This window comes from Podarcis cretensis, assembly GCF_951804945.1.
Source record: "Podarcis cretensis genome assembly, chromosome: 1".
Classification (NCBI taxonomy): domain Eukaryota; kingdom Metazoa; phylum Chordata; class Lepidosauria; order Squamata; family Lacertidae; genus Podarcis; species Podarcis cretensis.
In genome coordinates this window covers 46,527,757-46,540,852 of record NC_137170.1, presented here as the reverse complement: position 1 = coordinate 46,540,852, position 13,096 = coordinate 46,527,757, and the positions used below count along the sequence as shown (strand labels likewise).

Sequence of the window (13,096 nt, the reverse complement as noted above, 5' to 3'; positions counted from 1 at the left end):
TTCAGTACTGTTGACTGTGGTGTTCTGGAATGTCTCAGGGAAGTGTGGGGGCACTCTGTTTCAGAGGTTTTGCTCATACTCCTAGAGTTGTTTCCCAAATGTAGCTATGAGAGGCTACTCTTCAGCACCATGGGAGTTGTTCTGTGGTGTCTCACATGGTTCCATCTTGTCCCCCTTGGTATTAAACTTATATATGAAGCCTCTGGGAGCTGTCACCAGGGGATTCGGAGTTAAGTTCTATCAATAAGCAAATGACACTCAGCTCTGTCTTTCTGTACCTTCTGAATCAGGAGAGGCAGTTGAAGTGTTAGATCAGTGCTGGAAGGTGGTGGTGGGCCAAATGTTGACCCAGTAAACTGAATCTGAATCTTGAAAAGGCAGAGATGTTATGTATCCTGAGTTACCACATCTGGGTTTGGGGGAGACCACCTGTCCTGGACAGGGTTGCACTTCCCTAGAAGGAGTAGGTCTGCAGCTTGAGGTGCTCCTGGGTTAAGCACTGTCAGTGGAGGCTCAAATGACTTTGGTGACAAGGAATTTTGCCTTTTTATAGCTCTGGCTGGTTCACTAGCTACAGCCCATTTTGGACATAAATGACTTGGTCATGTTGTGGTATCTTCCAGATTAGATTATTGCAATGCGCACTATGTTGGGCTGACCTTAACGATGACTTGGGTACTTCAATTAGTTCAAAATGGGATAACCAGATTACTGACTAGCTCCTCATAGAGATGCATCTGGCATCTTCATTACACGGCTTTTGGTGAATGCTGAAGACACACCTCTCTATCTAGCTTTTGATATCTGAGGTGTATATTTTAAGGACCCACCTTATTTCAGGGGTTGTAAATTATTTTCAACTGTTTTCAATATTGTGTTTTTTAATACTACTACTACTAGTAGTAATAATAATAATAATAATTAATAATAATAATATACAGCATAAAACAAAACTGACAATGAGTATACTCCACCTGCAGGCTTACAATATAAACAGACATGTGAAAAAATGGAAGGAATTAGGAAAAGAAAGCACCAAGGAAGAAGACAAAATATAAATTAAATATAAAAGACTTTAGCTGTGGAGGTGTAACTTCCATAACCTTGAAAACAATCGTACTGTAAGAATACATTTAACTGTACAACTTTCATACTTCAAATAAAAAGGACTAGTGATTAAATCAAAGTTTAATCTGTTTTAGTCTTTTAACTTTTGTATGTTTTAAAGTATGGCTGTATTTTTTTCCTTGATTTTTTTTTTATCTTTTTGTAAGCCTTTTTGAGGCTTTTTACAATCAAGCAGTGTATAAATTTTATGAAATAAATAAGTTCAGTATTACAATATTGGGCATTAACTTCATAGGTATTTCATTATTGCGGAGGGGGGAGGAGCGCATATGCTGCCCTTCAAACTTCTTTTGAATTTGATTTGTTCAGCCCTAAAACCCAAGAACCCTTCAGTAGGTGATAATGGAATTAGGGGGATGGAAAAGAAAAGCTTTTGTCTCTCTGTTATAGCAAGAAGGACCTTTGTTCTGTTACCTTGCTTAACCTGAGCATGAACAAATGGCTCCTTGAAATTGGTTGCTTAGTGCAGAGTTTTCCAGTTGCTGGAGTAGGGAGGAAGGCCCACCGATTTCTTATACTATAGCAAGGCTAACCAGTAGTTCTGGCCGCTCTAAGCTGTTTTATTACCATAATGCCCTTTAACGATAATGAGAAGGCCTCTTTTAAGTATTGACTAGGTATCATAGTTTTGACCTAATTTTTATGGAAAAAACCATTGTTTCCAATCATTGCTATCTTTCCTTTTTTAAATAATATCACTTAGTCTTTGCCCACCAGAGGGAGACAGTGAGCTATTTTTTCAATGAGCGTTTCTTCAATCATGTGAGCCACCGCATGATTAAAAGTAGAAATGTCAATTTCTAAAAAATCTCTTTTCATAAAAGCCTATAACTTAAATGGGAGTTGGTAAAAAGCCAGAAGTTAAATTTTTGATTGTTATCATTTTCATAGTGTCAGCTAATACCCATATGATGATGGCTTCCAAATCTGTTCTCTATCACCTCTTTCTGTTCGGTCCTATATCTCTGTGTTGCTGATTTCTTTTCCTGAATGCCTTGTCATTCTCAAAGACAGAAGACTTACTATTTCTACCTAACCCCCAGCTCTACCATGTGAGAAGTGTAGCTACATTTTGTTTAGCTTCATTTCCTAACTCATAAGCATGCAACCTTAGTCACCTTCAGCAGTTACAAATGTAAATATTTATTTTTGCTGTGTAGTTTAGGAAATAGCCTGATTTTCCGATTAAGAACCTATGTGCTAGCAAGGAAAGAATTAAAAACCATGAGTGCTCTGATGGTGTTTCCTGCTTGGCAGGGGCTTGGACTCGATGGCCCTTGTGGTCTCTTCCAACTCTATGATTCTATGAGTACTGTTCAAATAAGAGTTATTCAGAGTATACCCAGTGAAATTAATGAACATGTCTTAAGTTAGGTTTATTAATTTCAGTGGGTCTACTCTGAATAAAACTTAGCTGAATATCATTCTAATCCTCCCCACCCACCCCGGTCAACAATGTGGATGATAATGTGAATTACTATAGAGTAATGATGAATAGGTCGGTCATTGAGATACTGAAATTGAGATGATGGTGAGACTTCTAGGTAAATATCACAGAGGCAAGTGAAAATGCAGGATTAGCTGAGGCAAACATTCTGGAGTAGAAAGGCATCATTGAGTGCCATCGTTCTCTACATGATAATGAGAGATACAGATTTTGATGAAGTTACTCAGAAAAATGTGCAGAGAGAGAATAGCAAGGAACCAAGAATGGAACCCTGGAGAACTCCACAAAACAGTGGGAAGGCGGAAGAGGACCATATTTCTGTGGATATGTTGAAAGAGTGATCCAGCCAGGATAAGGACAACCATCTATGAACAGAGTCATAGGGGGTCAGCCATATCAAACACCACATAAAGATTGAGTTGGATAAGGACAGAGCAGAGACCTGTAGAACCGGCAGTGAGGAGATTAGTGATTTCGATGAGGACTGTTAATGTTACCACACACAAACATACATTGAATTGCCATGTTAACCCTAATTTACAGCCTGGCTTAAAATTTTCCTGTTACAGTGGTGCCCCGCAAGACGAATGCCTCGCAAGACGGAAAACTCGCTAGACGAAAGAGTTTTCTGTTTTGGAGGTGCTTCGCAAAACGAATTTCCTATGGGCTTGCTTCGCAAGACGAAAATGTCTTGCGAGTTCCTGCGGGGGTTTTTTTTCCCCCCCCTTTTTCTAAGCTGCTTATCTGCTTATCCGCTAAGCCGATAAGCTGCTAAAAGCCACTAAAAGCCGCTAATAGCGCTAATCCGCTAAGCCGTCAATGGGCTTGCTTCGCAAGACGAAAAAACCACTAGGCGAAGAGACTCGCGGAACGGATTCTTTTCGTCTTGCGAGGCACCACTGTATCTTCCAGTTTTTTCCAGCAGAGATTGCACCAGTTGGCCCAACACAGAGATACAAAAATATAGGGCTGTGTAGTTGTGCAAGAGCAAGTTATCTATTACTTGTCTTTTTGAACCTGAAAATATGATATGGCAATATGTAATTTCAAAGCCAATAAAAATCTTTTCTGTAATATCATTTCTTTCTTCCTGTTTTCTGTATAGGTTACAATACCCAGACCATCAATGGCATCCACACAGTCTGCTTCTGAGAGTTTTCATTTTGGCCAGCAACTAGAGAAGAAGGACCGGGATCCTCGGCTTTTGGAACATACTGTTGAACTTTCCTCTCCTAAGGAGAACTTGGTTGGCTTGGCAGCGGCAAACGATGCACTAACTCTTAGTGCCAGTAGAACAGATGTAGTACACAAGTTAGACCACAACCTAGAGGCAATTGGAAAGGATGAGTGTATTGAAGAATGTGTTGGAATCCAAGATCATAGCCAAACAGACCTACTTGAACAATACATGAAGAGACAAGGAGAAAATCTCTTCGAAAAAGGGGAAGAGAATCAGCTTCCTGTGGCTTATGAAAATGATATTGAAATACAGATTGAAGGACCATGTTCAACTGCTCAAGGAAACACTGAATCTGTATTGGATGGTCCTCTGGCTGTTACAGAACCTGAAGAACTGAGGCCAATTCCTTCCTCCTCCTTGCTAAATCAGGATGCAAAACAGGAGTTACAGAAGCAGTCAGCAGCCGAAACATCAGATGTTTCTTTATCAAGAAGTACTGACCCATTTGCTCAAAAACAGGAAAACCAAGTAGTACCAGTGCAAGAAAATGGTTTCCATGATGATGGGGATATTGATCATGCTGAAGAATTGCAATGCCAACAGGTGAACCTTGCCACCTTTTTGCATCAAGAGGGGAAAGAAGAGCAAAATGTCCAGAGAAATGGAGAATTGTTGCACTCCAGTTCAGAGAATGAGAGTTCTAATCCATCCAAGAAGGAGTTAGTTAGATCTGCATTTGTGGCTAGACAGAGTCGCATTCCAGTTTTAGCACAAGAGGTAGACTCCTCATCAGAATCGTCTCCTGTTTCAGCAAAAGAGAAGCTGCTTCTAAAAAAGGCTCATCAGACAGACTTGGTTAGATTACTTGTAGAAAAGAGACAGCTCAAATCTTTCCTTGGTGACCTCTCAAGTGCCTCTGACAAGTCACTGAAAGAAAAAGTTGTTGCTGGTCCATTACCACTTCCTGAAGATGTGTTGTCCTCCTTTTCAAAACTGAGACTGGACACTCATTTGCACAGCCAAGTAGAGGAGAGTTTTTTGTCACCAAGCAATCCTCAGTCCAGAAAGAGCAAAATCCCAAGACCCGTATCTTGGACTCCCACAGATCACGTTAGCAGTTCAAATTCAGCTCAGTTTTTTCCTCGTCCACCACCAGGAAGACCACCAACAAGGCCTGGAGTAGAAGCCAGGTAAGTAAAAACAGCTACACCTTTGAAGCAGATTTGAGCAGTTTTGGGAAGGCTTTGTATGATACCATGCAAATTGCACTAAGTACTCTCCGCCCCGCCTCCCCACAAATATCTGCAATCAAGCTTATGTGCATACACACATACAGAATATTTTTCTCTTTCAAAATTCAGAAAAAAATTACCTGAATAAGAACATTAACAACATTTGCATACAATATTAATTTAAAACACTAGGTTTCTAAAACATTTTGCTTCTAGATTTAAGTGAACCTGGATTGCCTATAAAGACCTAAGAGTACACACCAAGTGAGCTGGATAGGGTAGTAAGAAAATCAAGCTATGACTCTTAATATAAACCACTCCTTATCATGTATCTTTGGGTAATGCCATTAAGAAAACACCTTTTCTGTTACCATTCCTTGTCTGATTTACCCAAAAACCAACCAACCACTCAACCAAGAACTGATCATATGCTTTTTCTTAAAGCTGGACCTTTGACTATTAAGTATTTAAAGGACACAATAGCAGAATGTAAGCGGAAACAAAATATTTTGTTATTTGTAGCTTTTCTTTCAAGCAAAAGCTTTTCCTGGGTGGTGTTTACAAGGTAATGCAGACTATGGCTGAGAATCATGGCTTTTCAGAGACTTTGAAGAGACAGCTCTTGCTTTTTGCGCTACACTCTCTCTCTTTTTCCTCTTGTCCTGCTATGGATTCTCGTTAAACAGGGTTTTGTACTGCAGGAAATTGTAACATGCTGCCTTCAAGTCACAAAAAAATTATCAGCGAGGAACAATAGCCAAGACCTCCTGGTGGTCCTGTGCAGCACTTGTACAGCTTCTGAATACAGATTGCATTCTTGTAGGTATTTAGCCACACTTACTGAAGTTTAAAAGTTGCTTTTAGGATGCTAAATTGGGTGTCAAATACCAGATTTTGCATTTTACAGTGAATGCATGCAGTATACTTATTCCTATGTCTTATTTATTCAATTTATTTATTTACTGCTACGTCATTTTAAAAAATCAAATCAGTTTACAGCAATAAAACTTAAAAACCATGCAATAAAAACCATAAAATGTTAAAAACTAAAAGCATACATCAGTTAACCATTGTGGAAGGATGTATTTTTAATTGCCCACATAGGCCTTGTGGAATAGTTTCAGGAGGCATTTAAAAGTTGGTGCAGAATTTGCCTGCTGAATCTCTGTTGGCAGAGTATTCCACAGGACTGGGCTGATGGTACCAAAGGTTCAGTTTCTTGTGCTTGTCAAATGAGTTCTTGCCTGGATGCAAGAAGAGAGGGAGCTTGCTGGATCACATGAAGGAGGCCTTTCCTCTTTGTTGTTATCACTAAAAAAAGCTATATTCCTTTATAATTAATCAGATTGCTCCATCCCATACTCAACATAAGCACGATCACCAAGAAATACATAGCTAAAATTTCCACAGGAACCACAATGATATTAATGCTCAAATGGGAAGAGAGGATTTCACCTGGCAGCAGAAGGTTGTTAATGCCAGTGCCAGAACTCCACCCCTTGGACTTTTGCTAGAGGGGCACACAGAGAAGTGCCTCTGTTCTTAGATCAAAGTGTATGAGCCTACCCAGACCTTCTCATGGCACTGGAGAAGGAAGAAATGGTACTAATCAACTTCTCTTTCTCTTGAAGGTTGCGCAGGTACAAAGTACTAGGAAGTAGCAGCTCTGATTCAGACCTGATCTCTCGCCTGGCTCAAATTCTTCAGAATGGATCTCAGAAACCACGAAGCTCTTCTCAGTGTAAGAGTCCAGGGTCTCCACATAGCCCCAAAACACCACCCAAAAGCCCAGTCGTCCCCAGACGCAGTCCCAGTGCCTCCCCTAGGAGCTCTTCTTTGCCTCGTACTACCAGCTCCTCACCATCCCGGGGTGGGCGTCCTCACCATGAGCAGAGGAGCTCATCCCCACATCTTGGAAGGAGTAAATCGCCTCCCAGTCTTTCAGGCTCTTCATCTTCCAGGAGATCCTGCCAACAAGAGCACTGCTACAACAAGTCTAACAAGAATGGGTTGAAAGGATCTAGTGGCTCCTGCCACCATTCCTCTAACGTTAAGTCTCCCACAGGGAAGAGCAAATCAGCCAGTAAACTTAGCAGATAGGAACTGAGTCTGTGTCTGGTGTCAAAGCCCCTTAATCCGATGCATGTTGTGTTTGTGTACTGTGTATTTAAACAAAAGTCTTCAAAAATCAGTGTTCATCCTGACTTTCAAAGGAAACAAAAATTAAGATGAAATATTTATAAGGTCCACTTTGTATATGAGTGGCCAGGCATTTCCTAAGAACATGCAGCAAGCAGATCAGGGAGGCTAGAGGGCAGGGATGGAGCATCTGGAAAGTCCAAGATGTGTGAAACAGAACAGTGTCTTGGAGGTGAGTGTTTTTAATAAGATTTTAGTTTACTTTTTATTTCATATAAAAGCATGACCTGTTTTAGGCTCTTTCAGTTATCAAACCTGAAACCTGAAATTAATTTCACCTTGGCACTATTACATCTGAGGTACTACTCAGCTGTGTGTGTCTGTAGAGTTTTTAAAAAGCACATTATTTGAAACAGCAATACTCCTGTAAGTTTCTATCAGTGTTGGGCTTCACACATCTGTTTTCAAGTTGCTCACTGCCCATGTTCCTCCTTTTAAAGCAAAAACAGAAAAACTCAGCATCTTGTACCGCTGTATATTTAATGTGGGCTACATTCTTATATGCAGTAAATGTGTACAAATCCACTGAAACCAATGTAATTTAACATTTATGTAAATTTACCTATATTTTCAGATTGGTAACATTCTATTAACTGCTGTTCAGATCCTGATTCTTGGACAACTTGATCATTTATCTGTGTGTGAATTTCTGGAGTTATGGCAGGTTTACATCATATCATATATGAAGGATCTGGAGATGATGCTCACAGTCTGAGTTAAGAAGGAAAACCAGAAGAGTTTGGACCCTGGAGCATTCCTATAATTAAAACATTTGTTTGTGCAATAGTCTCTCAGGGTACAAAGGAGAGCCACTGTTAAAGCTGATCAGAATTTACCCATTGGGGTGAGATGTTTAGTCCATTTGCCTACCTTATTTACAGTGTTCCTCTCAGTGTAACTGTACTGAGGAAGAGCAAAAATGTTTACACACTTAGACTTCTTACTTGAGAATGTAATCTAAATCTGGAAGATAAATGAAGCTTTCACCACCTACTAAAAGGACACTGCAGAGCCTTCATACGTAGTAGGTTAGAAAGAAGCAGCAATTCCTTTATTTTCTTAAGAATATGAAAAATAATACTTGATAGTAAAACCTACAACACTATTTCTCACATGTCAACATCCCTAAACCTATATTGTATGTCAAGAGCACATTTGTCCAATTTGCAGATGTTGCTACCAAAATCTGAACCAGGTAATCATACATGTTTATTGGGGGTTTGGGTGGAAGCCAACACCTCTGTAGCTTCCTGCAATACAAATATACATAGTTCCTTACTCAGACATATTCTTGTGTTTAGGGACATTATAATTTAGAAAACAACATACTGAAAACTCATGTTTAAGGATTGTCTTCCATTCCCTCTGAATAAGATCAGTGGCTTTTAGTTTTCCCAAACTTTATATGGGTATCATTTTATGACTATTAGAGGAATGACTTGTTTTGCTAGATTTAGAAATCAATGGTGGATCACATAGGGATGTTTTAAAAGGGATACAACTAGCTGTCCAAAAAGGTTCCTGTTGTAGGGGATACTGGATGTGTGGGTAAATTTGGAAATTACTGATCTGCTTGCTATAGTCATATGCCTGTAGCCAGCATAAATTATTTTTAATTTAACTTTGTTTTATTTAACTTCGTTTGCTGCCAAAATAGTATCTTTGGATGGAAAAGGGAATATTTTCTCTCTGAGCTAACACATTTCTAATGCTGCATTGAAGCTGCACTGAATTTCTCTGGTTCTGTCAGAATGTGTTGGAATTTTTTTACTCTTAAATGTGTATATTGTTTCCCATAAGTAATGTAGCACAGTGTGAAACCTTAGCCTCATTCAGGTTTCAAACACTACAGAGGAATGCAGTAGGGAGAGCATACCTGCTGTTTCTTGAGAAACTATATGATTTATAAGACCTATTATGTTGTATTATATTGTATGATAGGTGCTATACCAATAATTGCATGTTCTCATGGTAAATTATATATTATAAATATTTATAAATATAAATATATATATATATATACATACATATGCTTCTATATCCTTAACTCTCTCATTTGCATTTGTAACATTATGGACCACAGACAATGCAGTACTCCTTCAGTTGCGTGCCTGAATTAAATACCCTTGGCCTTGCTGCTCCCATTTCCTGGCATGCACAAAGCTGAATATTCTTCATGCCTCAGTTCAGGACTGAAGGGTTGGTGGTTGCTCAGCAACTCAGTGTTCAATATCAGCTTTGTCGCTTCACTTTTAAATTTCAGAATGAAATGGAATGAATCAGGGGAGCTATGTATCCGATGGCCAAGTGAGATGTGTATTCATGATTTTAACTTTTCATCTTTCCCCCATATCTTTCCATCAGCAGGCTTTCGTGTTGAAATTGTTCCTTGTGACACTGGGCAGTGAGTGATGATAATAGATCAATATGATACAAGCAAAGAAAATTAATTTTCTCTTTGCCCTTGCCTATCAGCTCTTTTCTCTTGCCCTATCCCATGTCTATGAAAAGCTGCTGGGACTCTCAACGCTTCCATGAGGCTGCAATCCAAGTGTCTGTGTTCTGGTCTTCACATGTTACCAAATTTTATAGAGTTACTTTCAGCTAACAAATTATCCTCATAGAGTGTAGTTGAAACATTCTACATCAGTCTTTCCCAACCTGGTGTCCATCAGATTTCTGGACTATGGCTCCCTTCATCCATGATGGCGAGTTATGCTGCCTGGGACTGTTGGAAATTGCCCCAAGCTTCTGGAGGACACCAGTTTGGGAAAACTGGGTTACATGACATGTCCCCTTTTGAGATGGTACATAAGTGCTTCCAGGGAATAATTTATCGTGAAGGTAAATAATTCTTGTTGATACAGAGGTACATCACTTTGTGATAACTGCCTTGAAACAACAAAGTTATGAATTCTTCATGCTCATTCTTACATTTTTGTGAGGCATTTAATGTCATATAACCATTTGATTTATAAAGTTCAGCTTAAAAAGGCATTCCTTTATTTATGACTTGTTTAAACTGCTTGCAATATTCAGTTTTTATATTTTGTGCTAAATCCACGGTCATGATGCTTCTAGAAGAGCCTTGGAGGAAAACCTTTATAAACATGCCCAGAGCATCAGTATTAGAAAAACAGTTCCCCTTGCATGTAGGGAGAGGCATATCCCAAAGATGTATTTTCATGCTTTGCTGTCAGGGACAAAATAATTCCTATCCTATGCATTGACTTAAAAAGAATGTTGTCAAAATGCTGTTATACATTCCTCTTACTTATGGCATATGTATGCTAATGTTCAAACTATTTTGTGTTGAAATGCATTTGTATTTCCATGTTGTACAAATGCAGTCAAGATATAGGTCAGACTAGAAGGTAATTGTGGAAAGCACAGGAGGTTGCCTATGTGTTTTTTTAGTGCAGTGACTGAAAAAACTATTTTCTGGAGTTGTCACTTTGCCAAACATCTGATCCAATAGTGATTAGAAATCCTTTAGTTTACTAATGAAGCTTTAAATTAGCATGTTGGCTTACTATTAACCAACTCATTTTCTTTGTCTTAATCTGTGGTTTAGTTTCTCCATGTCATGTCTTACACAGAGATCTGCATAACCGTTACCACTTCTGGAAGTGAACCAAATAGATATTGTGAATGAATTTTGATTACAACTCTAGCCACACAGTAATGAAGTGATTGCTGTCATGGGGTTAATTTGAATTGCTTAATCTAGTTTGTGTTGGATAATAAATTTCAAATTTGAATATGTAAATCAAGGGCAGCAAAAAATTAATAAGCATGGCTGGGATTGAATCAGAACAAATAAAACTAGTTTCCTCATTGGCTTGAGCCAGAGTAAGGAATAGTTGCACAATTTTCTGAATAGGCTGCAGACATTTACCCACAAACAGCATTTTGCCAGTGAAACTCCATTGGTTGTATCCAGCAGTGTCAATCAGCTGATGATAAGGAGGGTTTCCCAACTCTCTGGAGCAGGTTTAGGAAGGGCAAAGGGACTGCAGCAGCAGATTGGGGGAATCACCACAAATTGCTTCCTTTCCTGTTTAAGACAAAAGCCTTACTGTCAGCTGAGCAGCACTGCTCAACTTAAGTTGAGAATACTACCCCAAAGCCGTGACAGGTATAATAGATACAGTACCTACTCTACAGCTTCTCTAAACTGTTGCCACTTTGTGCTGAATACACGTTATTTCACTGCTTCCGGGAACATCACAGCATCTTTTGCACAGTTTTTAGTATTATCATTTTTAGGCTGCTATATTATGGTATGTAGATCACACTTCTAAATGGTATTGATGGGAAACATCTCAGAATTAGAGGTTTATTGCTGGCAAACTCCATTTTTACCTTGTTCAACAAACTCTTCTATAATAGTTGGAGGGACACTTGTCACATCCCTGACACATGTTGTGGCTACAGTATAGCCTTGCTAGATGGGAAGGGAATGCAGTTTGAAACTTATGCGTAGCACCTTTGTAGGGTAACAATAAGCATAGCATTCCTGTGATACTCATGTACTGCCTGTGGTAAGGGTCATTTAGAGGTTTTAACACCTGCCTTTGAGATTATCTGTCCATAATGCTATTCTTTAATAGTAACAAGAAAATAGAGTTGTCCTTTTTGATTCAGGTTTCCTTTTATTTTAATTCTACAGTACAACACGTGTATTTGTGGGAAATGTTTTGGATATAGTCTCTTGCTCTTGATAACGTTCTATCTGCTACACCTTGCTGAACATCATCTCCATCAAGTCTAATTAAAAGAAATTACTAATATTCAAAACCCTGCTCTAATTTTACCTATGGCTGCTTATTTTTATAATTTACAAATTTAATGTTCTCTAATGCCACCAAATGCAATTCCTCCCTGAAGTAAACATAAGTAATACACTGATTTGTCTACAGTAGTAAATCTATGAAATGCTTTGTATCACCTCCCGTTTCCAGAAACGTAGGACAATAATTCTAATAACATAAGGAAGACAATGAATATATGCCAATAATGTACTTAAATTCCTTGAGTATGAAAGCGTAACTGTGCCTGCATTTTAAAATCTATTCCTTCAATTTATCTAAAATATTATTTGCACATTTTCTTTCATTTCCTCAAAACAAACCAATTAAAAATGGTAAAAATGTAATAGGCCAACTGGTTTATTGGCATAGCCGAGAGAAAACATAACCTTGCTGCTTTTATAGGCTCAATGTTACAAGATGCAGGACAGTGTTATTTTCCCAGTTAGTGCTAATAGGAAATTAAGATAGTGCGTATCTTGTTGCATTGAGCCTCCAAGTTATATGCTGTGATTCCCAAATCACTATGCTGCTATACTGTCTCCTGTAGTTTTGGTCTTCCTGCATTTTGAGTTAAGGACAGCCCAACCCGCCAGGATAGCGGACACAGATCTCCTTTGCCCAGCCTTGCACAGAGGAAGGATCCTCTAATGGCTTCCTTTTGTCCTAAGATCAGGTTTGTTATTGTAGTGACTCCTCATAAGTAACATTTATTTAAGAGGGGAAGGTGGTCAGACAATCCACTACAATGCTTGCTCCTTTCTGTATTAGTATAAAACATACGTGGTTGCATAGAGGAAATTTCTGCAGAGCACTGATTCCTCCTATGCACCTGAAGATTCTGGGAGCTGTGACAACACATGGGGGCTCACTGAATGAATGAAGACCCCCCATCCCACAGTATGTTGTCCCTGCTGCCTTTGAGGATTGGGCTGTAATGGCTGTAATAGCTGACTTACCCAACTGATCCCTATTCTGACATTTTAGGGTAGTGCCTAACCCCTTCCTTTGTCTCAAAACAAAAAGCAGGGAAATAAGAAAGGCAACTTTTTTGCTTTTGTTCTTGTGTAGTCTGCTTTTCCACCAACTAAATCTGTTG

The 13,096-nt window shown here is 39.0% G+C and overlaps 1 protein-coding gene across 4 annotated transcripts in view; it reads left to right on the top strand.

Annotated features, from left to right (window-relative positions):
• Window positions 1-10,448, top strand: part of TTBK2 (tau tubulin kinase 2) — a 46,377-nt gene extending 35,929 nt beyond the window's left edge. For 2 of the 4 annotated variants that reach the window (XM_079953298.1, XM_079953297.1), the window contains 2 exons: window positions 3,681-4,945; window positions 6,619-7,094. In XM_079953298.1, the coding sequence (XP_079809424.1) occupies window positions 3,681-4,945; window positions 6,619-7,087 (1,734 nt within the window). In that variant the 3' untranslated portion in view covers window positions 7,088-7,094. Of the gene's footprint in view, window positions 1-3,680; window positions 4,946-6,618; window positions 7,359-7,760 lie in introns of those variants that run through there. The other 2 variants (XR_013833048.1, XM_079953299.1) reach the window with 2 other exon arrangements.
• Window positions 10,449-13,096: the final 2,648 nt, after the last annotated feature.